At 52.0% G+C, this 26746-nt stretch overlaps 1 protein-coding gene across 1 annotated transcript in view; it reads left to right on the top strand.

Moving 5' to 3' along the window:
• The first annotated feature begins 596 nt into the window (after positions 1-596).
• Positions 597-26746, top strand: part of LOC133356785 (IQ motif and SEC7 domain-containing protein 1-like) — a 75133-nt gene continuing 48983 nt past the window's right edge. The window contains 1 exon segment of the mRNA XM_061574464.1: positions 597-943. Within this exon segment, the coding sequence (XP_061430448.1) occupies positions 876-943 (68 nt within the window). The 5' untranslated portion in view covers positions 597-875.

Here is a 26746-nt window from a genome sequence, read left to right as displayed (position 1 = left end):
ACCCCTACCCACCACCCCTACCCCCCTAGTAGGGGGGTAGGGGTGGTGGATAGGGGTAGGGGGCCCCTAACCCTACCCACCATCCTACCCACCACCCTACCCACCACCCCTACCCGCCACCCCTACCCACCACCCTACCCGCCACCCCTACCCACCACCCCTACCCGCCACCCCTACCCACCACCCCTACCCACCTACCCCTACTCGCCACCCCTACCCGCCACCCCTACCCGCCACCCCTATCCACCACCCCTACTCGCCACCCCTACCCACCACCCCTACCCACCACCCCTACCCACCCACCATCATGCGCCACAATCCCCTCCGTGCCAGGGACACAAGACGTGCCCGCGTCTCGAGTACAGTGCAGCTGGCGACCCCGGGCGCGTTTGGTGGAACGCAGCCCGCAACCCCGACGCCGCCGACAGCCGCCGCTCGTTCACGTGATTGTGCATCGCCCATTGCCCATTGCGTGCCCTCAAAGGAGCAGCCCCAACGGCCCTTGGCCACGCTTCCTCATTTCCACCACTCCCCCCCCCCCACCACCATCATCACCACCCCCATACGCACGCAACGGGCTGTCGGCCAGCAGCCACCCGCGCTCATAGCACGACGACGAGGAACGGAGTCCTTCGCTTCTCGCGCGCGCGCGCGCGACGTGTTTCGCGTGGGGCGTCAGTGACGACCCCGGCGTTCCACAGCTCCGCGGGTTGTGCCGTCGTGGTGAAGGGCGGCTCTGTAACGAAGTCAATCGCCGAGCAGCTCGCTGCTTGCCCTGGTTGGGCGCGATCGGCGACGACGGGAGCGAAGGTGGCGCACGGGCTGTGTTTCATCTTGCCGCGTGCGTCGGCGATGCTATGGCAGGAGCCCGGAGCATGCTGCTCGACTGGACGTGCGACTGTCAGTGGATATTGGGTCTTATCCGCAAGACGCTATCGCCCAGGTAAAACAAAAAAGTGGTTATTGGAGCCGTTGCTCCCCCCTACCTCCTCCCTCCCTCCTTCCCTAAAGATTGCTTATCGGCGACCACCTTGGGTGGAAAATGCTAACAGAGTTTTTCTTGGACAATTTTATCGTCGGTTCACGAATGTGCGTGGTAGCAAAGTGAGTTGCGGTCGCTATGTATGAGAGAGGCGTTGTGAAATGTTGGTGTTTAATAGAGAAATAGATTTTTTTTGGAACTCTAAACGAAAACATGAATTGATTACGAAACGTTTATGGAATATGAAAATAAATAGGACATGTTTACGTGAAACAAAGCTTCGTCTTAAGGTGGACACAGCCGAGGGGTATATCCTCCGATTAGCACGGTTGGCTACGTACCGTGCGAAAGAAATTCAGCACACGTACTGGTGGAATTTACCATCCCAGGTGGTACAGACCAACCCTGTTGCCTCATGGGATAAAGGTGCTGGCAGCAGCTGCAAGACACATAAGAACCTCCTGCTGTGTTCGTGTCTTCAGTTACAAGTTAGCTCGTGACCTAGGCAGAACCTAGACCTGTAAGGTGGCTACCCGGTCAAAGATAAATTCATTCCATTTTCACCTTTGTTGTAAATAAGTGCAGTTTTCGTGTGTTCAGTCGTTAAACTCGGGGGCCATTTATGTCAGCGTAGAATTGTCTTATTTTCCTTATGTATATTTATATATGTATTCGGCCTGTGGCCACAGCATCTGTAATGCGCCGGTCTTCTCAAAACCTCCACTTCCATGCCTCTGCTCCCCAACTTGACCGAAGTGCACAGACCAACGTGAAATATGATCAGACAATCCTCGTGTTTGGCTTGGTGTGTGGGGAAAGCTTCGTCCAGCAGTGGATTGGCAAAATGCTGTAAAATATTTGTGATTTGTTCACTCTCTTTTAACAAAAACATGTTAATGCCCATGGCCTTGCGGAACCGCGGCGTTTGCCGCTCATTCGCAGATGGTTCACAGTTAACTACTGTGGGTGTGTAATTTAGCCAGAAATAAGTATAACCAGTAAAAACAAAGTTTTTCACTATAAATCCTTTATATGCGTGGCGGCTAGAGTCCTCTCGTCCTCTGGCTTGAGATGGCTGCCACCTATGGGTCAGATGATTTCATGGCAGCATTAACCAATTGGTAATTAAATATAATATTTTTGTCCTAAAAAGTGTAAAATTTTTGGAAAAAAAATTCACGAACATTAATTGACACGCAGAACGAGTCTGCGTGCAAAATGTCAGCTCGATTGGATCACGGGAAGTGGGTTAAAAAACGACCGAAAGATTTGCACGGTCCTAAGCAAGCAAGCGAACTTAATATAAAGGATTTTAAAAAAGGATACGCGATGTTTGCTTCGCAGTGGATGTTAAAGATGCCGCGAGATTATTCGCAAGAGTAGAGTGGGGCCATCGCGTGCCCACGTCGTGGTCCAAATGTACCAATGTAACTTAAATAAAATGTGCTGAATTTGAAACATAGCGAGCAAATCAGCGTTCTCAGCACATTGTGAAACCTTGGCAGGATCCTCCTGAAAAAAACGCAGGGTCAAGAGACTCAGTGAGGACTTTCATGGGTAAACAATCATGATTACTTTAAAATGAATGATAACACAAACGATGTCACCGTTTCGATTTAAGGCTTTCGTGACTGCAGGGATTCATCTTATTGGTTCTTTCGGTAAAGTCACGTAGAATGGAAATAATAAAATAATAAAAATTAAACATAATAAAATTATTCTCACGACGTTTCGGCCACAACACAAGCAGCCGTCCTCAGGTGAAGAACAGGTCTGTCAGAAAGACAGCGCCTGGTGGTGTTCATTCAGACGCTGTCTTTCTGACAGACCTGTTCTTCACCTGAGGACGGCTGCTTGCGTTGTGGCCGAAACATCATGAGAATTATTTTATGTTTTATTTTTATTATTTTATTATTTCCATTCTACGTGACTTTACCGAAAGAACCAAGAAGATGTCACCGTTTTGAATTCATTTGGGAAGGGTGGGGAGGGAGGTCGTGGGTGCGGGCCAGGGATTATTTGGTTGCTCATGGAAAGAACCGGGGGGGAGGGGGGGTGGGTTGTGAATGTTGATGTAATCCAGGAAGCTGTTTATTAGGCGTTCTACAGAGAGGCCATGTGAGTGAGTGGGAACATCACCAGCGCTCCTACAATTCTCTACTACGGCGTTTTCCTAAACCTTGCATAGGAATTAATAAAACCCCTAGAATTCGTTCAAAGCAGTGTTCTTCAATGTCCTTTAGTGCGTCTATAATACACAAATAGTGAAAACAACTCCCCCCCCCCCCCCCCATCATCATGCTGTCAAACCCCCAATGGTTTCAAACGTGTAGCGGCCCTTCTCACACTGACGATGTTTTATCGGCAAATGTGCCCCCCCCCACCTCGCCTCTGAAAATTAGTGAAGAACACTTCTCTAGCAAGTCAAGTCAGCTTTATTGATCACATATCCGTGCATACACATGTGGTACATGGCAGTGAGATGCTTTGCTCCCGTATCGCTCTCTCAGCTTGTGCAAATTAACAACAGCAATGTAAACAGCAGCAGTAATATTTAAAAATATATTAAAATGTAATAAAAAAAAAGCTAAGTAAAATCGCTGTGCAGATGATAAAAGTGACATGTGCATAGCAGAAGTGGGGTCCCCTGCGGGTGAGCTTTATAAATGATCTTGTTATGCAAAATGTTGCTATTTGGTTAATGTCTAGTGCAGTCGGTGATGGGGTGGGGTGGGATGTGAATGGGGGGTAGGGGGGAGCAAAATCTGGGGTTGGTGTGGTTTGGGCAAATATTGTGCGGGGCTCAGCTCAGCATCCTGGGGATAGAAGCTGTCTTTGAGGCGGTTGGTGGTAGCCGCAATGCTGATGTAGCCGGAGCTTTCTCTTGGATTGTTTCCTGATGAAAAGTTCGTGGCCCGGGTGGCTGGAATCGGCGATGATCTTTTGGACCTTAGCTATGCGCCTCTTGGTGTCGCGATCTCTCAGGGTGAGCTGCACGCCGCCTGTGAGCCGCTGGGTGGGGCAGCGTCACCCTCTGAAGCCTCTGCCGGTCTCGTTCGGTGCAGTTAACGTACCAGGTGGCGAAACCAACTCCACAGAGGTCTGTACAGGGAGGTCCAGATGTCTTGTGACCACCATGTAATGCTCTAAAACTTTATTTTTTTTGTAAGTAAGCTTTATTTCAAACAGAAATGAATGTGCAAAGTGGAAAAAAAATGGTCATTCGACATCTGGACCACTCTGTACAGTATTCCCTCAATATTCGCGAGGGGTACGTTCCGAAACTCGTGAATAGCAAATTTTGCGGATTAATGATCGGGTATTGAACTACTAAAAAACGATCTTTTTCACGAATTACCTGAATTAAATACGTAAATAAACGATTAAATACGTGAAAATTATCCCATCACTTTACTTCTCTGTCGGTGTGGCTGTGTGGAGTTCCAGATGCCATTCACGGATAGCCGCCGTCGCGGTCAGCAAGTTCGTGAATAACGAGGGCATACCGAGCCTCCTGCCACGTTCCTCCCATCACACACCGGGACCCCACTTCCCTTTGTGGCTCTAATTAGGCCCGCTAATTTGCATAATGCCCAGCCAGGTGGCCTGGCGGAAGAGCAGGCGACTCACAGTCGAAAGGCTGCCAATTCAAATCCTTGCTTGGGGGAGGGCGGGAGGGGTTGAGTCAACTCGGCACCATCATCATCATCATCCCTTCCCTCCGAGGTCGATAAAATCAGCAACACTTTTGTGGAGAAGTCCACGGCTGCTTGTGCTATGTCGAGATGCACCCGCCGCCACCGTAGGAATGTGGAATTTTCACGGCTGACTCGGGGCTGTGAACAGGGTGATGAGAACTGCCTCAATGTGCATTTTATACTTTGAACGTTTATTTGATTTTTGAAGAAAAGTTGTTTGGGAAATTTATAGGATGAAACTCAACTTTAATTTGCCCTCCCGTTCACTGACCCCCCCCCCCTCTCTGTCCACCCACAAGTATACATTGGGCAGACCACAGCCGTTTGGCATGTGATGTGTGGTGGGGTAAAGTGTGGGTTCTCCCACCTCTGTCTGGCCAATGTGGAAGAGGTCAGTGAAATGCCCTCCAGAGAGGGCTGCCTGAAGCCCCCTCTGGTGGCAGCTGTTCTGCAGGCAAGCAATTGCAGGGCTGCACCTTTATCTTTTTTTTCTTGCTTGTGTTTTTTTTATTACCTTTTTTAATTGTGAACAGGCCGGGGACTTTGCATGTCCTTTATATTTCGTCGTAAATAGATTGTGCATTTAGGACACCGTGAACATGAAACAAGGCGTTCGTTCGAAACAAAGCCACGCGTGGCTGGTTCTGTCCAATCAACAGTTACAATCGGAACGCCGCGTATATGAACGGCACGCGTTCGTTCATCAAGGGTACGCAGCATCAGCAATCTCCGTTCAAGAGATACACAATTTGGGGTTTGTTTTTTTGCTGTTGTTGTTGTTGAGAAAGAGTAAGGTACTCAACTTGTTCAAGGAAGAAAAAACTTCCACGCGGACATTTCGAGTCGAATAAGTGGATAGTGTTCCTCAGTGCGCAGCGTTTCTTTGATGTTACCCGCGGTTTGATTTTTTTTTTTGCTCGCGCTGAGGGTCAAAGCAATATAACGCTCCCTCGGTCTATTGAGTCTGAGTGCGGGTACGGTGTGTGTTACAGATGGTTGAGTTAGTGCGTAGATGTGCAGACAGAATGATAACACAGCAAAGTAAGAGCGGTGGAAGCTTAACCGTGTATTTGGACGTGCACCGAGACAGAGAGAGAGATTTAACAACACGCTGCATTATTGAGAGCCTGGCAAGACCCACTGCAAAGTGTAATCTTCCCACCAAACTGATGTTGTGACATGCCCATCCGTCCGTGTCAGCGGTGGGTGGCAGGGAGGAGGTCGTACGGATTATTGTTTATCGTGATTATCATCCTCACGCTTGCTTACCCTGAAAAGGCTTTTTTTCAGGAAGATCCTGCCAATTTCGTTTTTCAGTTGAGGGCGATTTTGATCACCGCAATCATTTGGAGAAGAAATACATTCCCAGCATTGGGATGTTTTGGTCAATAGCAGTTTTATTGCCCGATTTTTTTTGTTCAGCTATACGATGAAACCGTAGAGTTTAGAAGGATAACTAATTTTTATTTAACCAGGTAAAGCCAACTAAGCTATATAGTTCTTTTACAGAAGTGACTTGGCCCCAAATGATAGCTCAACGAAGTGGCTTATCGTGTGGACATTTAAAGCAGCCGAACACTCTACGTCGATTCTAAATGTGGAGGGAAACCCCGCGAGGAGAGAGAGAGAGAGACGCCGCAAACTCCAAATATACAGCAGCAGGCGTCAGGGTCGCGATCTAACCCACGACCTCCTGCGTACCAGGGCGAGCCAGTTGACATCTCCTAGCCACCGTGGCGCCCAAACTCTCACGCGTAAAGGTGTCCCCCGGGACCCCAGCGGTTCTAGCTGCGAGGCAACCACTGAGCGTCGCGGGGGGCTCAATGACGCATTGTGCGAGCGACGGAAGAGAAGGGGGGGGGGGCAGAGCGTGCGAGTAGCCTGCCGTGGAGGAGAGCGGCAGTCTCGAGCACTCTCCATTCGCCCCCCCCCCCTCACTCCCCGCTCACCGCTGCCGCCCGGCCGCCCCCCTTTCACTCGTTACTCGAGACGGGGTAACATTTTTGTAGACAAGCTTCCATAAACTAGAAGTCGATTGCAATCGGTGGATTGCTGTCCACCCCCTGCCCCCACCTCCCTCCTCTTTCCTTGCTGTGACAAGTTGGGCTGTGGTAGGAGGATGGGGGTCGCTGCGTATTTGCATTTATTGACACGTTTTGATTTTCTGGGAGCAGGAAATGAGCTGAGCATGCCTCCGTCAAATCGATCGGGCAGCCAAAGCCGCGGTTATTATTAGAATTAGGCCGTGGATTGCTGGCGTCCTTACCCCCCCCCCCCCCCCCGCCGACCTGACATTTGCTTAACCTCGTCACCGCGCGCTAAGCGATGGTTTAGCGTGACCGGTCACGTTTCGCCCAGCACCACCAGCGAGCAGGAGTGCTTATTAGGCGCCCGGTTTCTTCCGCCGTGAGCTTCAAGTGCGAGACTGATGAACAGATGCGTCAACACGGCTTAAGTGTGGCGTGCGCGCGCGTCTGCATTGAGTGGCATCGCAAGTGGGTTAGCGCGCCGCTCGAACGAACCCGCCGACCGGAGTTCGATTCGCCGCTCACGGCCAAGGGCCTTGCCGAGCTCGATTCAGCCTCAAACGAGGGTCCGCCGTGGCGTGTGGACATCGGCACTGGTGAGACAAAGCGACCGGGGCGTGGCGTTGTCCGCACTCGCCCTCTCGTGAGACCATCACAGTCAGCAGACCTATAGACCATGACAGTCAGCAGACCTGTAGACAACCACCAATCAGCAGACCTATAGACCATGACAGCCAGCAGACCTATAGACACCGGCCTTCACAGGTGCAACTCGCTAACGGCACTTGCCCCAACAGTTTGTTGCAGGCTAAACGGTCGGTGGGGGGGGGGAGGAGGATCTTTGTCTTTGTATCAAGCTGATCAACCTGCGCTCGGCTGCAGACAAAACTCTGGACCCTGAGTCGTACAGCGCTCAATGCAGATCGCTGAGTGTGATTCAGATGTCTGGTGACCCCCACAATGAATTGACCCCTAACATTTTTGTAAAACCTTTGCATATTTATTTCTGTTTAAATAAACCTTCCTTTTCAAAAAAATTACGTATAAAGTTTTTAGAGAATTAAATGGGGAGGCGGTCACAAGACATCTGGACCACCGCTGCACATTAGCCACGCGGCTCTCTATCTCCGCGATCGTCGCTCGCATCAGAGACAATCCGCGGTGGTCTCTCCGTGAGACGCCTCGCTCCGCGTGCGTTCGTCCAACTGCCCACGCGGACTCGACGTACGCGGTGTCAATTCGCGCCGCAGCAGCGGATACCCAAGCGGGGGGAGGGAAGGTGGAACCGAGGGGGAGTGAAAGGGAAGGGGGAGGCGGTGGACGCCATCAAGAACGCCGCGTCCACCCGGGGAAACGCACGGCCGCTCGCTGGGCCTCGCACCGACGGGGGCCGCCACCGACCAGAGCGATCACCGAAACCCACCGCGTCTCTCTCCAACCGAGCGTCCGTGTCGTTGCCGCCGCGGGTCGGGGCAACGGCTCACGCCGGCCCCGATCGGACCCCGATCGGACCCCGATCGTTGACTGCGTGCGTTGTTTGACCGCGCTCGGAGGTGATTGAGACACGCGCGTTTGCCCCAACAGCATTGTTTAAGGCTGCGGCTTCCATGCTTTTAATATATGAACCAACAAGATCTCCCCAGATCCTCTGGTACTGGTCTTTTAATCGTCCCAAAGGCCAGGACGAAAACCTACGGAGCAGCAGGCTGTTCCTTGCCTGTGGGACAGCCTGCCAGGGGATCTGAGGGCTTGAGAATCATTAAGCACTTTTAAAATAAATCTAAAAACTAACTTTTTTTTAATTGATTTTAATTAGGATTTTCTGAATGTGTTATTTTTATATGTCTTTGCTCGAAATGTGTTACAACTTCATTTAATTTAGCCTACAATTACACTTTATGCCTGTAAAGCACCATGTATTGCATTTTTTTGCACGAATAGTGCTATATAATAAAAGTTTGATTAATATATGGGGGGGGATATTTGCCTTTGGAGCGGTGGTGCAGCGGTTAGCGCGCTGTGCTATGAACCCGGCAACCCGAGTGCGAATCGGTTCTGGGTCTCCCCGAGGTCGACTCAGCCTCAAATGAGTACCTGGTGGAATGTGTAAACATCCCCACTGGGGAGCCAAAGGCGGCCAGGTATGGCGCTGGCCACCCACCCCCTCGTGTGCCGTGACGGCCTTCATAGGTGCTCGCTAACAGCACTTGCCCCAACAGTCTGGTAAGGCTACACGGGGGATCTTTGTCTGAAAGCAAGTACCAGGAGTTGGTACTCGGCCTGTACCTCTCTCAACGATAGCAGCGACTTCCCAACTCGTACCCGTCTTAGATTCATAGATAAAGAGATAGATGATAAGTCCAAGAAGCAAAATGTGAGTGCGCTCTGCTACATGGGAGCAAAAAATGCCCAGAGGCTTTATCTCATTTTCAGGCGAAGCTGTTAGCACTGACCCTAATCTGAAACACATGCTTTCAATAGGAAAGTGGGGGGGGGGGGGGGAGCGAGCGGTGGGGTGAGGAGAGAGGGGGGGGGCACGCGGCGGAGATTGAAATGCTTCGTCCGATGCGCACATTACTCATTCAGTCCGGGAGTCCATTCTCCTAATGCCCTATGTTACGCGTGCGTGCCCTCCTGTGTGTGTGTGAGTGAGGTTATGCGGGGAGCTGTCTTGTAGCGGCCAGCACACGTTGCTACGAAGCCGGCGACCTGAGTTCAATTCCCGCTCGCGGCCAACACCAGTGACGATTATTTGAACCGGTCCTGGGTCTCCCTTAGATCGACCCATCCTTAATTGAGTGCAGCATTGGGGACGCAAACGCGACCGGGCGTTGTGCTGGCCACCCACCCCCTCGTGTGCCGTGTCGGCCTTCGTAGGTGCTCGCTAACAGCGCTTGCCCCAACAACCTGTTGAGGCTACACGGGGGATGTTTGTCTTTGTGCTTGGGTGCTCCCTTTTACACCGTCCTCTTCCGCGGCTCCATTCCGTCTGAGCATTTACGCGTTGAAATTTACATCTGGAGGAGGAGGGGGGGGGCACATTACAAGCTCCACTCGGATGCGATAGTGACGGAGAGGGCAGCTTGGCAGTGGCGCTGGCACGGCGGTGTTCACGCGCTTAAAGCAACGTCAGCTTTCTGGATCGCGTCAGAATTTCGCGGCGTCACCGCTCAGATTACGTGGCTTCCTCGCCCCGCGCTCGTAACGCGCGTGCACACAGTTTCCCCCCGGCTGTCTCTACGGGGAGCGAGAGGGGGGGAAGAGTGCAAAGCATAGCGCGCCACTGAGATTAACATCGCGTAAACAAATCTTCGGGCCGAAAATGCATTTTTAGCCACATTTTTCGGAGGGCGCTCATCTTGACCCTCTTCTTCCATCTTCGTCGTCGTCTTAGAGCCGCGTGATTACCGCGGTGGTCAACGCAAGCGATTTACACCCCTTTTGCCGACCCACCCGCTGGATGAGTAACGCAATAATTAATTATTTCGACTTGTAATGCGGCGAACAGTGTTCGCTCGGAGGCACGGGCCATTAGTGGCGTGAAGAACCAAGCAGGAAGGCAGCAGCAGCCACGCGATGAGCCGGCACCAACAATTGCCCAAGATCTGCAGTCCTATACTGTATATATATTAAGGTGTTATCGACCAATACATGAGTGGTTACATATTGGGAGGAAACTGGAGCACCTGAAGAATGGTCCAGTATGGGCAGGGCCAGAAAGTTACAACAGCAATCGATACAAAAAACACGGCATGAGTGCAAAATAGAGCAAATGGAGAGAGCAAGTCAAGAAATGGAAAAAATATATATCTAAGTCCGGTTTCTAAAATAGAACTGCACGCTTGGGCAAGGCAGAAAAAAACAACAACAACATCAACAAAAACAGTCCAAGACCACATCAAGACAACAACAACAACAACACAGACCCACAATAAAATGGGCACATTGAATAAAAAAAGTAGATAGTTTATTTGAACCTATTTCTTTGAACCTATCTACCGAAAGACCCAAAGGATATGAATTCCTGCAGTCACGAAAGCTTTAAGTCAAGATGTGTCATGTAAACTTTCATGTAAATCCAAGTTCACCCTCTTGGTTACGAGAATATGAAGCAAAGTAATCGATCCCAGCACCGCCGACATGCATAATTCCGTTTGATTGTGAAGCAGCCAAACAAGCAACTCATTGGGTAGGTGGAGCAGCGGTCAGCCGCGCGCTGCGTTTAGACCATGTAGATTATTTCGCTGCTATAAATGTTGAAATGTTAAGCCACTTTGTTGAGCTGTCATTTTTGGCTTTTGAAAAAACACATTGTCCTGCGGAGGGAGCTGGTAGGAACGTTGGGTTGCTCGGTCAATGGCCAGGGTCAACGGCGGCGTGGTGTATTCCGCAAATACGCCCGACTGTGAGGGCGGGCACAAGCCGGCGTGAGTAGGTTAAACGTTGAGTTTTATAAGGGCACCACGGGGTGACCAGCCACTCCCCACCCAGCCCCACCCCTCCCACCCCCACCCAGCCCCACCCTCCCCACCTAGCCCCTCCTTGCTGTGGATGATTGCTTGTGTTTCAGTCGAAACGTCGTGAGAATTTTTATTGTTCAATATTTGTATTATTTTATTATTTCCCTTCTAGGTGACTTTACCGAAAGAACCATGAATACGAACCATATTTGTTCACCTTTTTAGTTACCCACAAGTAAAGTGTGGTTATGCAGAGAATGGCGTCTTGTAATAGGTGCCTGTTTGGTTTTTTTACATCTTACCACCCGTATTTTCAAGCCAGAGAGGGTAAACCCTTTTTTATCATTCAATATCGTGATTCTAGCTGAAAGCGTACCCAATAAGCCTCCTTGATTTTCTTCGTAGGCCGCCCGTGTTCGTTTGCGTAAGCGTGCTCGATGTCCTCGCGGAGAGTGCTGAGCCCATCGTATGTGATGCAATTACCCGGTTCTTCATGGAAACAAAACCTTGGGTTTAGCGACAGCGGCTGAGGAGTCAATGAAGTCCTAAAGCTCACTTCATTATCACACTCTCATCTCCCAACACACACACACAGATAATACTGGTAGGAACATCCTGGTTACACCAGCCCACAGGGGATTATTGTGTCCGTCCGTCGTGCATAAAAAAATGGGAGAGGTGGGGCTGGGTGGAGAGGGGAGGGTGGAGAGGGGCTAGGTGGGGAGGGTGGGAAGGGGAGGGGCCGGATGGGGAGGGGTTGGGTGGGGAGGGTGGGGCTGGGTGGGGGGTGGGAGGGGAGGGGCTGGGTGGGGAGGGGCTGGTCACCCCGTGGTGCCCTTATAAAACTCAATGTTTAACCTACTCACGCCGGCTTGTGCCTGCCCTCACAGACGGGCATATTTATGGAATACACCACGCCGCCGTTGACCCTGGCCATTGACCGAGCAACCCAACGTTCCTACCAGCTCCCTTCGCAGGAATGTGTTCGTGACAGGCAGAGTGAGCGAGTCGTGTGAAATTCTGAAGATTCTAGGATGACCATGAGAGACAGAGTTTTTGGGCACAGTCACATTCGAGTCTATCCCCATAACTCAAATAGAAATCTAGACACCTAAAATTTCTAATTAGGGCAACCCAAAACTACAAGCCTGGAGGGTTAATTAGTTTCAGTCGGAGGGCAGGGGTCATCCTAAAGTTTTAAATTGGACTAAAGTCTCGTGCTAAACACTTACCAATGCGCAATCCAAATCGTCGGTCGACCAAGTAATTTGCCTCCCGTGGGGTGTGACACCACGCGCTGGATAGAAAGCAGTTGAAGCTCCGGACCGTCTCTCTACCGGTCCGCACGTACCTCATTGTACGTGCGAATTATGGCACGGTTGGTTACGTGCGGTGCGAAAGAAGTTCAACTTACCTGCTCACATCGTTCGCGTACGATTTGCCCGGGAGCGAGGTTTTCATTCATCCTCCGTCCACACGCGCCCGCGTTCCACTCCGCGAGTCCTGGCCTCAGCGGACGAACACGGGGGGGGGGGGGGGGGCTCTGCTTTGCCTGCAGAGCAGTAAGAGCAACCACGCGCCACGGAAGAGCTCGTAGCTACGGCACATGAATACATTATGAGGTCGCACTCATTAAACACAAAGTGCTTGCCACAAATGAACCACAATACCTCGGTGATCTCGTCAAGGAACATAAACCATCACGCGGCTTTTGGCTGGCCATCGGACAAAGACGGTGATCACCGCGACGCACGCTTTCAGATGCGCTTCCGCGGCCGTCTGGAACGCTCTCCCTTCCGACATTAGGAAGCCACTGGAGCCATGCACTTTAAAATCCAGATTCAATTCTTTACAACTGATTTTACTGTTTAGTTTGTGGTCCTTTCCCCGCACCTCCGATTAGCACGGTTGGCTACGTACGGTGCGAAAGAAGTTCAACATACATACACGTGGCCATACAAAGCACTCAAAGCTGTCGCACATAGCCGGCCCAGGGTGTGTCGTTTTCGTACACAACCGGCTCAGGTTCATAAGCAACAGCACGCGTGACCAGACCTAGGCTCACAGCGACAGCACGCAGCCATCCCACACACAGTGTGTAGCTGTTGTAATGGGCAACACAGCAACTCATAGCCACTACGGGGGCTCAGAGATCGGCCGCGCGTGATGGACGCCCTCCTTAATCTCAGCCGCGCGTCTTTCGCCCGCGCGCGCGCGCATCTCTCAGAGCCCGGGTGCGGGCGGGCGAGCGGAGCGCGGAGATTAAATTTATTATTTCTCCCTTTTTCGTAGAGCCGTGTATATTTTTTTGCCGAGCAGTCATCCGGCGAGCCGCGCTGACCAAGGCCGTCGCGGTGAACTGCACGGAAGAGCACCGTGCGAGAGCAACGTTCATTTTCCGCCCCTCTGCCTCGGGGGGGGGGGGGGTTGAGCCCAGGACCCCTCCCGGTGGCCGTACATCGCCTTCGGCAGCTCCCCTCGGGCCACGTGGGCAGGTCCCCTGCAGTGATATTTCAAAGTGTCAGTCGCAGGCGTCTCTGCCGCGATGTTGACGAAGCACATCGCGAGCGCGCGACAAATGGTGAACGCCGGACGCTACCTCTCTACCGCACGGCATCTTGTCCCCATCCCTGTGGTCAGCGCCGAAGCTTTCTTGGGGAAGGAGAGGGGGGGGTGAGGTGAGGTGGGGGGCACAGGCTGAGGCGTGGATACCGTGCAGCAGAAGAATGCCGCGCCGGGAATGTCGGCGTTGCGTTTCGGCGGACGAAACGTGCTAAGTGCATAACGTGGAATAATTTCCTTGCGTCCCGATTACACAACATGAAACAGATGGGTTACGAGCGCGATGTTCACTCGAGGCGTGGACGTGTGATCTCACTCTCTCTGTCTCTCTGTATTGGGGCCTGGATCTTAGCATGCCAGTCAACGTGTTGTTGGGCCAATGTTGACATCTGCTTGTGGGGGGGGGGGGGGGGCAGGGGGGGGGAAGGGTGGTCTTGATTGGGGGGGGGCTTTACCAATGTGTTGAGAAGCACTGGTTTACCGTGCTGGAAATGAGTTTTAAAAAACGAAACAAACAAAACACCTGCGCTTGAAAGTGGTCGTTATGATCCTGGGTAGCGTCAGGGAGCAGGCGAATTCATATTGACAGCGTGTTTATTATGAGACTCCGTGCATAAGCACTTTAGGCTTAATCGATATCACGAATTTGCAAATGTTGTAAGACGTCTGGAAGCGAGTGGTTTGCATGACAGTTTGCATCAGGCTGTTTATTAACGCCTCCGTAGCCGGGAAAAGTGGCTCAGTGGTCAAGCGAGCGACTCGCAATCGGAAGGTCACGAGTTCAACTCCTGGTTGGCGGTTGACTCAACCCATTCACACATCTGGTCGATAACGTGAGCGCCACTTTTTGGGGACGTCAACAGTGGATGTTCTTTGGATAGACTCGTCCCTGTCATAGCAACGAGGAATTTCCACCACTGGCTCAAGGCTGTAAATAGAAGACGAGCGCCAATGCCTCGATGCTGACTTGGTCATGAAAAGTCGCTTTTGACTTTAATGAAGAAGAAAAAATAACGACCAACAAATGGAGACAACACCTTTTTTTATATTTATCAAACACGGCAATGTTTTTCAGCACGCTGTACAATTGACTTTCCAATCCAGCCATCGCCGGTAAAACAATTGGAATCTGGCCCAGAATGTATGAATCATTTAAATTATGCGCGCACCTTCATCCATTTAATTTACACGGGTCAAGGTGCGGGGCACTGATTAATCAGGAGCTGGAATTCTCTTAGCCAGAGTCGTCGTACTCCCCCTTCCCCCCAAAGAGATCTGTGCAGCCTCGGCGCTGTGATAAATAATGCATTCGTTGTGTCCGTTGCTGCCCGGTCTCGCCGAGGTCGTAGGGTCGGGCATAATCTCAGATAATCACGAGACGTACCGCTCGCTCGCTCGCTCGCTGCTGCTCGCTGCTGCTGCTATCCGCCGCCTTCTACCCCTAGTCTCGGCGATGCCTGCCACCAGCTTCGTGAGTAAACCGATTGCATTTCGATTTAAAGCTTTCGTGACTGCAGGGATTCATCTTCTTGGTTCTTTCGGTAAAGTCACGTAGAATTGAAATAATAAAAAATAAAACATAATAATATAATTCTCACGACGATTCGACTCCAGCCGTCCTCAGGTGAAGAACAGGTCTGTCGAGAAGACAGACCTATTATTTTATTATTTCCATTCTACGTGACTTTACTGAAAGAACCAAGAAGATGAACCGATTGTTTTAATTCAGTGTAGCGCGCACGCAAGCGTCGCCGCACATTGTTTTTGACTGATTAGCCGTCGCTCCTTGTCCGAGCGAGCGAGCGAGCGTGCCCCGTGTCCGCTTGTCCGAGCGTCATGGACAGGTGCGTGCGCGCGGCGGTGTTGGGGAGCGGTGGCGCAGCGGTTGACGCGCTTGCGAGTTCGATCCCCGCCCATGGCCAATAATAGTGGCGGATATCTGAACCGGTGTTGGGCCTCTCCTAGGTCAGCTCAGCCTTAACGGAGTGTCTGGTGTGGTGGGTAAACATCAGGACTGTGGAGACAAAGGTGGTTGGACATGGTGCTGGCTAGACCACCCCCGTAATTACGTGCTGTGCTGGCTTTAACAGGTGCTCGCTAACAGCACTTGGCGCGTCAGTCTGTAAGGCTATACGGGTGATGTACGTGCATATCGACTCTGGACTCGTGTGTGTCTGCTGAAACGATCACTCTCGAACCCAGGATAGCTTTCGTCTACCATTGACTCTCTCATAAATTGTGTTTCTGTTCGTGTCCGTGTGCATGATAAGAGTCAAAATAATACATCTGTTCAATAGATATAACGATTGGAAGCGCGTGCAAAGACACAATCACACATAGTGCCTCAGTGTACAACAATGCATGAGGCCAAATCGAGAATTACCGTGGGTTACATTTTGGCGCTATACACACCTGCATACGATAAGATTTTTCACTCGCATATAAATACATGGAAACATTAAATCATTGGGGTTGGTTTTTTTTCGAGATTCAATTTAACACGCACCAACAAAGACACACGCACACACACGCGTGTATTTAAATTGTACGACCAAGCGTTAGAAGTGTACGAACACTCGAGGCAAGAGCTAACATTTGTCAGCGTACGATAGGAAAAACCTTTGCCTGGCATTACATAACCCTCGCCGTAACCTTGAGTGGGTTTATCTCTGCACAGAGCGGGCGTGTAATTAATGCACATTAGCACATCTCTCCGTCCCAAATGCGGCTCCCTTGGAGTTCACTCCGTGAGCAGGAGGGGCTCTCTGCACGTTTTAAGGGACCGTGCATGGCTCCGCATTATTAGCACTCCAGTAATTTTCCCTCGGTCTCCCGCACTCGGCAGGCATCACTTAGAGGCTGAAGGCATAGGACGTCCCTAAACACCCCCACCCCACCGCACTCTCCCTCGCTCGCCTCCCCCCCCCCTTCCAACCCCCTCTCTCATCGTTCTCTCTCCATCTCGTTTTCCAACCACGGCGGAACACCACCTTGCATCTCGCGCCGCAGCTCCGCACGCGCGCGCACGCACGCGCCGATCCAGCGCGTCTCGCAAGCTTCTTGTCAATTTCCCCTCCGTAACAAGATTCTGAATCCTCCGTCCGGTGTCACCTTCGCGATTTCCACAACCAAACGTGGACCGATTTGAGCCTCTTGTCATTTCACGTTCGCATCCTCCCTTTATTATTTTTCTTTTCGTGCGCAGTGTTATTATTTTTTCTTCTCTTCATCTTTAAATATTCTCTCCTCTCCGATCGGCGCGTTTGTCGGTCGCGGTGTCACTGGAGGCTGCGCTACACCGGGGAAAGAGGGAGGAGGGGAGGGCTAGAGGGAGCAGTTAGGGGTGGCGGCGGCGGCTGCGGTGGCGGTGGCGGTGCGGGAGGGGTGGTGACACGGGGCGGTCGGGATGGATGTGACAACAAGGGACTACTTGAGATGGCGAACGGGGCCTGCGGAGCGGCGCGGCCGATGCTGAGCGGGCCCAGGGCGCGGGACGGGCGCGCAATCGATCTGCACGGCGGAGCCATGTGATGAGAGAGAGAGCGCGCCACTTGCGGAGCGGCGCTCGCTTTGGCCATGTGGTGCATCAGCTGTCGCTCTGAGAGGTCCTCTCTGGTTGAGAATGAGCCGTCCGACAGGTAGGCAGACGCTCGGCACACCTGACGGAGATACCCCCCCGCCGCCCCCGCCGCCGTCCCGCGCGCGCTTCGTGTTGATCGTCCACGCGCGTGGCCTCTGCTAGCTCATCGGATTCCTCCAGTATAAATATTCTGACTTGTGTGCGTTTGTTTTTTTATTCATGTGGCGGTGCAGTTCTTGTTTGTGGTTTGATTTTTTTTTTGTTAGGAGCAACCACACAGCTCGTAGCTTTCCCCCCAAGCTCAATGTTATGCTCCTTGGGTATAATTTGTTGTCTCTGGTTTTTGAGCCGCTGCTGGAAACGCCGTGTTTCTATGACGGTGGCGGGGGTCGGGGTGGGGTGGACACCAGTCGATTGCTGTAATCAGTTGCTTGCCGATGCTTCTGCTGCGTTCGCACAAGTAACGACCTGAACACGACCGTGATTATTTATGAACTATCGTTTTGTGTGCTCTACGAAGAAGGGTCATTACCCGAAACGTCGCCTGTTGTGTATATATTTATTACTGTGCATCATCATACATCGTCACTATCAGCCATGGTCAATCCTCTGCTGGATTAAGCCTACACACCGTCCCTCATTAACCTGTTTACATGCTATACAGTATATATTAAATTACTCCGTTACATTAGTTTCGTGCGTTATGTATGTATGCACACGAATGTATTTTAGCATGCGGCTTGCACATTCTATTTTATATTCATCTATTTTTCTGTTGTTCAGCATTTCTCACTGCTGTCTGCGGACACACAGACAGACTCACGTGTAAACACATTGAGTGAATGAAACTTCAGCTTGCATTTTGCGCTGCATAATATAGCGCGCGTGTGCGTGTGTCGGATGTGCAGCGCACCAGGTCAACTCATCTCAAATGAGTACCCGGTGCGGTGTGTAAATATCGCAACTAGGCAGAGAGGTCGTGGTGTTGGTCACCCACCCCCTCGTGTGCCTTGCCGGCCTTCATAGGTGCTCGCTAAGAGCCCTTGCTCTTACGGAATGTTCAGGCTATACGGGGGATCTTTGATTGTGCAATGCATGTGCCTCATTTTTTATGTTGAGTGTGCACAAGACACGCGTGTGTTAAATTGAGAGTGCAAATGCAGTGGGGAGGGGTGGTGTAGCGGTTAGCGCGACGCTGCTCTACGAACCCGGCGACCCGAGTTCGATTGCCCGCTCACGGCCAACATCAGTGACGATTATCTGAACCGGCCCTGGGCCTCCCCAAGGTCGACTCAGTCTCAAATGAGTACCTGGTGCGGTGTATAAACATCGTCACTGGGAAGAGAAAGGCTGCCAGGCGTGGTGTTGGTCACCCACCCGCTCGTGTGCCGAACCAGCCTTCCAAAGGTGCTCGCTAACAGCACTTGCCCCAACAGTCTGTTCAAGCTATACGGGGGATCTTTGTTGCGCTAAAACGCACGCGATTCGTGCTTAATGTTGAGTGTGCGCAAGACATGCCGTGCGTTAAATTGAGTGTGCAAATGCAGAAGCCCGTCATGTGTGTGATGAAGTCTAGGAAGGGCATTAACCCCGAGTATATACCTCAGCTGAGCCCAGCAATGCCCACGGGACCCTGCGTGCATACGTTTGGGCGTGCACGCATTTCGCTGCATGGCCCCGGATGTCGCGTTCAACCGCCCCCCTCCCCCTTCCTCGCGTTCAGAGGTCACCAGGTCACGTCCAGGCCTCATCTCGGCGTTTTGTGACCCGTAAAAGATCCCGTGTGTGAGGTTGCTTGCAAACAGCAGGTCGTGCGTCGCCTTGTTAGCGGCAGGAGCCATATATTTTAAAAGCTTATGATAATAATTAGTATTATTTTGTAAATATACTGTATTCCGTCACCAATGCAAATTGCATCTCGAAGCGCTTTAGAATCGCACGGAGACGCGAGGAACCACAGACAAGAGCCAGAACCGGCGCCAACAGTTGCCCAAGTTCTGCCATCCTATATTGTGATGTTTGGCCAACGCCATTAATGAGTGTTTAATATGTGTGCGAGAACACCAGGATTACCCCCAGAAAGTACCCACGAGTGTGTGAGGTGGGGTAGGGGGCAGTGGTGAGCGGGGGTTAAACGGCGATCGAAGTTTCCCTCCGTGAAATATCGCTGGCAGCGAATGCCCCGGACCCAAGTACAAAACGAGCGACGCTGCTGGGAAAACACGGCGCGGAGCAATGTTGGGAGCCGACGGCAAACCGTCTTCTTTTCTCGACGGCGAAGCTTCGAGGAGGCTGCGGTTGTGGCGGTGGCAGGCACCGTGTTTGTTTCGCGGGGGAGCGGTGAACCCCTCCCGGTCGCAAACTCCTCGCAGCGAGTGCCCCTTGCCTGGCCACGAACGTCCTCCTCCGCTTTCACTCGGGCTCCCATCTCTCTTTTCGCTCGTCCTGAAAAAGGACCTCCGCGTGGCATTTTTTGTCGTGTTCGCCCTCGAAAAAAAAAATCTGACGTGTTCTTAAATAACAAAAGACAAGACGAGAAACGGCTGCGGTGTGTCTGATCTAACACGAAACATTTTTAAATGCGCGACGGGGGAGGGGGCGAGAGAGAGAGAGAGAAACAGAAAAAATAAATACAACAAAGCGTCGAATAATAATCTCATCTCAATCTCAACAGAATACCCCCTCGGTCGCTCGCACCACCGCGGCCGCTCGTCCGATTATTTACAGGAACGCCGTGAGGCTCGCCGAGCCGCACAGCAGCCGAGGTCGCGGCCTTCGCCGCAGTCGACAGACGTTCGAATCGCGTGACCGTCCGCCCTTTAAACGGACGCGCGGGCCCGCGACCGCTCAAAGAGGAATGGACCGGCCGCCCGATCTTCCTCGGCCCCTGCCTCGCTCGCGACTGTCGCCTGGCACGGCCGCTGCATCTTAAGTAACCGCCGCTAGCGAGCCTTTTGTTTTTGAAGACGGCGTCGCCGCGAGGAGAGAGAGAGAGAGAAATAAAGTAGATGCACGCAAGCGTCCCGGCGGCGATGGCTCCAGTGAGACTTCGCACGTACACGCACGCGCACGGCCCCCCCCCCTCTCTCCCCCCCTTTGTCGATCCAATGCCGGATGAGGGTCCCCCCCCACCCAATGCCAGTCGTAGGGGTTGTTTTGACCATATTTCACCGCTGTGTGTTGGTGAAGTGTAGGGGGGGGCAGCCTAGACGTGGCATTAGACAAACACAGTGCAACGATGTATTTTCAGAACCAGAATATTTTATCACAATTTTTTTTTTATTCAGACTGGAGGAATCCGAAGAGCTATGAAGCTCTTTTTTTCACAGATGTCCAGTAGACGGCCGTGACCATTTTGCTCCACCGCTCGCTGCTGCCCGATAACGGAGGGCCGACGGCGTCGCATGGCAGTTCGGCCCTGATGAGATCAGGTGCATTGTGGGTTATTTGGCGCTTTCGTGATCCCTCCTCGATCGTGTTCGCATTAAACGCACGTGTCGCCTTTGCAGAAACGCCCTTTTACTCGAATTGCGGACGCACGTATTGCCCCTCAGAACAATGAGCCATTAGTCCGTAAAAGTAAATCAAAGCTGTCTGAGGTGACGAGAGTTGGTACTTGCTCACAAGCGTCTTTCATCTCCCCCCCTCCCCCCCGCCTCAAGCAAGGCATCGCTGCATTGATGCTCACACACGGCTGTGAACAAAAACAAAATGTTGTTGTTGATGCTTCTCCTTCGTTTCATCGAGCAGCCACCCACCCACAGGACCCACAGCGACGCCCAGTCCTGGCAGGCAACGGCCGTCGAGTTCCACCCCCTCGCTCGCGCTCGTGATCCGCGCTGATGCAGACAAAGCGGCGAAGCGTCACGGCGTAGATTTCCGCCGGCAGTCCTGGCCGCCCCGAGCTGGGCAGCGTGAGATACGGCTTCTTGAGCGCAAATGCACATTTAAGGACACCCCGCGGTGGCGAGACTGTTATCTCCCTCGCCCTTCTATGCAGGAGGCCGTGGGTTGTTCGGTGCCGACCCTGACGGCTGTAGATTTCGACTTTGCATGTTCACTCTTGCCGTGGTCGCGCTGGAGTTTTCTCCGGGTCCTGTGGTTTTTCCCTTCACATTTAGAATCAACGTGCGCCTTCAGAGTATCTGTCTGCTATAAATGTCCACGTGATGATAGGCCACTTCGTTGAGCATATCATTTGTGTGGCCAGGTCGCTTCTGAAAAAGATGCTCTCTAGCTCAGTGGGCCTTACCTGCTGGTAAAATAAAATGCAAAATTGTCCAGCTTAAATAGTTTAGTTTACATTGCAAGTACGCATCTTCAGCAAAGTCCACTCACCACCCGAGGCACTCCGATATTTGGGTGCGGACGTAGCGCTGGAGTGAAGCGGGCGGCACGGGCGGGTGAGGGCTCCGGTGCACGTGTGAGCTGTTACGTTGCGACGCTCACAGAAAAAAACCAACGAGATGATCCGAACGATGCAACCTCTTACGCCTGTCCCATGAGCAACAGCGAGCGCATCTGCCAGTCTTCTCGGCCAGCTTTACCCAAGGTGCAAGCGAGCCTGCGGCACTTGACGTGGCCTCGAACTTGCACTTGGTCTTGGCACGAGCTGTTGCGGTGACGTCACAGTCGTTCAGTGGAAAATGGCGGCCGCTGTTGTTGTCGTTGTGAGCATGGGGGCGAGGGGGCGAGCGGGCGGGCGGGCGAGTGAGTGCGGGTACAGCTCAGGCGACGGTGGACGAGTGAACCGAAGGAACAAGACAGAGGGGCTGGACTGCAATCGTAAATTCCCACCACTTCGCCTCCCACAAGCGTATTAATGCATCCGTCTTGCCCTGAGAGGATAAACCAATTGCTCTTGCCCTTCACTTTCAATTTAGAGGTCTGGACAGTTAGAAAATAGTTCAGGCAGCAAGAGATAGGCGGCTCACTCACACTCGCTCTAGCCTTTTCTTTTTTTTTCATCTGGAGAAATCCAATTACGGCTATTTTTAGCCAGTGGGTGTCAAAAATAAAATATAAACAAGCAAAGAACAACAACACCAACAACAATCTATTTTTTCCTGGACGGACGAATCACGTCCGTGTGCCGCACAAATCTCAGCCTGCTCCCCCCCCCCCCCATCTCCGAGGTACTTGTGTTTGAGAGAGGCGGTCATTCAAAATAACGCAGCGAGAGGGCAAACGTGTTTCCAAAGTCTGAACGAGCGGCAACGTTTCTCCCTGAAGACTGTTGGGGCAGTGGCGGCTCCTGCAAAATCTCTCAGGGGGGGGCAAATGTCTGGATGATTGATAAAGATAAGGTCCACCCATGCAATGGATAAATTAACAGCTTAAGCATGTAAAGGCAACTTCACTTCTTTAATATTAATGAAAAATAAAGTGACTCTTACAATACATCTTGTTTGTTTCTATACTCACTATTAATACAATCCACTCAAGTTTCTTTTATTAAAGATTCCACTAGGTGGCGACAAATTATAATGTTGGATGAAACGTGCTTACGTATGATGACGTAAGCACGTTAGGGGGAGCCCTCCCGGAAGCCATAGAGAATGCATTGCAGCGCCCCCCGGTCCGAAAAAAAAACATCTTTGAATGTAAGTCTATGGGGCCACTCGGGGCGATTCTCAGCCGGAGTGAAATCGCCCAAAAAGAGGCGGTACTCCACAGAACGTGACATGACGCTGATTGGACTATATCCAGAGGCACAGTGACGGCTAGCGTGACTCTGTGGTTGAATGACATTGGTGGTGCGTCGCCCAATCGCCCTAATGAAGAAACCGCCCCTGCTGTTGGGGCCAACGCTTGTTCATCGTGAGAGGCGATTCAATGTGGTGTGGCCAACGATGGGTCTTGTGTTTGTAGCCAACACCACGTAGATCGATGCGAATGCACCACACCAAGGATGCAGAGGCCAGTTTCGGACACCAAATGGCCACTGACGTTGTGCATCGTGGCACTACAACATGCACGACATATCAAAAGCTAAGACAAAGATCCTCCTATGACCATACAGACTTTTGGAGCAAGTGCTGTTAGTGAGCACAGTTAAACACATGTCACATCTCACAAACAAAGACACATACAAATTTCGATTTAAAGCTTTCGTGACTGCAGGGATTCATCTTCTTGGTTCTTTCGGTAAAGTCACGTGACTTTACCGAAAGAACCAAGAAGATGAAAGACACATACATTAACCCCCCCCCCTGCCGCTCCCTCTGGTCTTCGTACCTGATTGGTCGGCCTCGGCAAGGAAAGGTACAAGGTAAAAACAACGAGCCTACCTTGACCCTACCTTTTACCCTTCTCCCATACAAATTACCCAATTACAAGGTAATTAATGGGGTACTACTACACATGAACAAGGTTTATGACAGGTAAATGCTAGGCAGAGCGCTTCATTCACATAGAATACTCTCGATGATTCCAATTTTAATTGAAGGCCACGGACTGCGCCACGGAGCTTTTAGCGAGCGGTAAACAAGGTATTTACCGGGTAATATTTCCGCGCTACCTTTACCCTACCCTTTACCTTACCCCTTGGCATGTCGACACTTTACCATTTTACCCTTTAACCCGGTTAAAAGGGTAAATTACCTTACCTTGCCGAGGGCTACTGATTGGCTCACAAGTAAGGACATCACGTGTATCCCTCTGTTTTAGACCGAAACAAGGAGGAATACTCCACAACTCTGGCTGTCCGCCTGATGAGGATGGTTGTAATTGCCAGCGAAACGTCCGACTCAAATTGTAAATGCTGTGGGTTTGCTCTTCAGTACACCGTTGTGCTGTGCTCATGATGTTCCATTTACGTGACGCAACCTTGCAAGTTGGCCGTGTCGGGCGGTGGTGTGGATTTTACGACACATTTATATTCACGCGAACTAACCCGAAAACTTCGAGTGGATGATATTGCTCGCCAAAGCCTACGTGTTCAAAAGACACACACTCCACACGTACAGCTCGTGCTCGAAAAACTACGGGAATGATTATTTTGCATCAATCCATATTTTTTAGAGAGGGCCCCTTGCCTTGAAACATCTGGCAGTTCACCAGCATTTCTTCAAGCAGGACTGACTGCTGATGAGACACCGCGTGTCGAAACCGGTCCAGAGTTTGCTTGTGCCGAATCTGATTAGCACGGTTGGCTACGTGTGGTGCGAAAGAGTTTCAACATTGATACAAATCGATGCTGCTGAAATTATGCGCTCCCAGTAGGCCGCCATAAAATAATTTCATAGGCGGAGAGACATGGGTTGTGCAAATAATGATTTTACATGCGGAGAGACAGACATGCGAGGGAGACATTGTCTACTGGTCTACTTCGTCATCTGAAAAAATGAGACCATTTCAAATCGCCGAGCCGTCATCCGGGCACCGTCCGGCGTGCTCTTTGGAAGCAGACGAGCAGCGACTGCCGGCCTTGGCGTGGCCGCCCGAAACGTGTGTGGCTCCGCATGCTTAAAATCGCCTTGTGTCTTGGATGAGGAGTCGAGGCCTTTTACTGATTACCGATGCTGCTGCAGTCCACAGGCGCAGTGTAACGTGTCGCGTAATGAATTGCGAAGACGCCTAACAGTAAACGGAGCTTCGGCGCCACGACAGATGGGTTTCCTGGAATGCGGCGATGCAGCATCGCGTGGGTCTGAGTGCCGCGCGAGCGGTTTTGGGTATTTTGTGCATTATTTATCGCGTTGTCGTATTTTTACGAGCGTTGCGACTCCCCCCCCACCCCCCACCATCCCCGCATCTTCCACTGCGCTGACCTTAAATCAGACGCGAGGCTTCGGCTCCCGGCCGTGCGTTATCGTTCGTGACCGCGGTTCGCACTGGCTGCGTCCGCTGGCCGGACATTCCCGGCCAGTTGCACGACCCCCCCCCCCCCCCCGTCCTGGAAGGAAGAAAGAAAGAAAAACGTGATTCACACTCGGCGAGGTTTCCTCCACTTGTAAATCTACGGCTTTGCTCGTTGAGGCCGCGTCAGTTGCGGGATGCATCCATGATCCGGCCGGGTGGCTCAGCGGTGGAGCGAGCAGCTTATAAGTCAGAAGGTTGCGAGTTCAAATCCTGGTTGGGCATTGACTCCCGCATTGACTCCGGCTGGGGGTCAATAAAATAAGTACCACTTTATGGGGAAGCCAACAGCGGTTGTCTTATGGATAGACTCGGCCCTGCCATAGGAATGTGGAATCTTCGCCGGTGGCACAGGACTGTAAACTTGGAGATGAGCACCGCCTCCTCTCATATTTCGAGCATCAGATGACTTTGACTTGTTTTAGTTGCACACAAAGACAAACAAGACCAACATCCCCCGTGCAGCCTTAACAGACGGTTGGGAGCAAGCTCCGGCACACGAGGTGGTCGGTGTCCAGCACCACGCCCGGCCGCCTTTGTCTCCCCTGTGGCGATGTTTACACATACTGCACCAGCTACTCATTTTGAGGCTGAGTCGACCTCGGGGAGGCCCAGCTCCCGCTCAGATAATCGTCACTGGTGTTAGCCTCGAGCGGGATTCGAACTCGGGCCGCCAGATTCGTAGCGCAGCACGCCAACCGCTGCTCTGCCTTTTGTTTGCGCACTCAAGCGCACGCACAAACATCGAAAGTGCGATGCTGCATTTCCCCCCCTCTCCTCCTCCCCCCTCGCTCACGGAGCGTCCGGATATGATTGTGTGTCAAGACGCTGTACGCCTGGGGAGGAGGGTCATCCAGATGGGTGCCAGGGGGGTGTCGGGAATATGAACTAAATGTGGCGTAAAATTCGTTCCCATCATGGGCGGGAGGCGAGGGAGAGGAACGACCGCTCACAGGGAGAGGCAGCTGCCTTCTGTCTGGTCTCTGGCGCACGTGCACCGCGCCTGCTCCTACCTTGTACTCGCTGATGATGCGTGATGCCACTGCTGATAGAAATGGTCCCAGGAAAGCGCAACTCAATTGTAATTTGCCGGACGCTGCGATTCACCCGGCTGTGCCCTCCGGCACCGCTCTCTGAACCCTCGCTCCGGTGCGGTGCTCTCGGCGCCTCGGCGCTCATCGTGCCACGGTGGCGAGATGTTAACTACCTCGCCTGGTATACAGGAGGTTCGTGGGTTCGATCCCAACACCGACCCTGACGCCTGTATATGTGGAGTTTGCATTTTATGCCCCCCCATGATGGCACGGAATTTTCGTCGGGTCCCCAGTATTTCCCTCCACATTTAGAATGACCATGGGTTTCGGGTATCTGGCCGCGACTATAAACGTCCACATGACAAGCCACTGCGTGCGAGCTACAATTTGTGATGGCCGGGGCGGCTTCTTGAAAAAAATTGCCGTAGAGCTCAGTGGGGCCTTGCCTGGTAAAAAAAAAAAAAAATAGTCAAATAGCGCCACGGGTCGCGGCCGCCCTCCTGGAGGTTTAATGCCGACTTTCAAGGTCGTCTGGGGCGCCCG

The sequence above is a fragment of the Lethenteron reissneri genome, chromosome 55, assembly GCF_015708825.2.
Source record: "Lethenteron reissneri isolate LAM-NWPU_2019-01 chromosome 55, ASM1570882v1, whole genome shotgun sequence".
Lineage (NCBI taxonomy): Eukaryota > Metazoa > Chordata > Hyperoartia > Petromyzontiformes > Petromyzontidae > Lethenteron > Lethenteron reissneri.
Note: the sequence above shows the minus strand (reverse complement) of the source record. Positions and strands in the feature narration are given on the sequence as shown.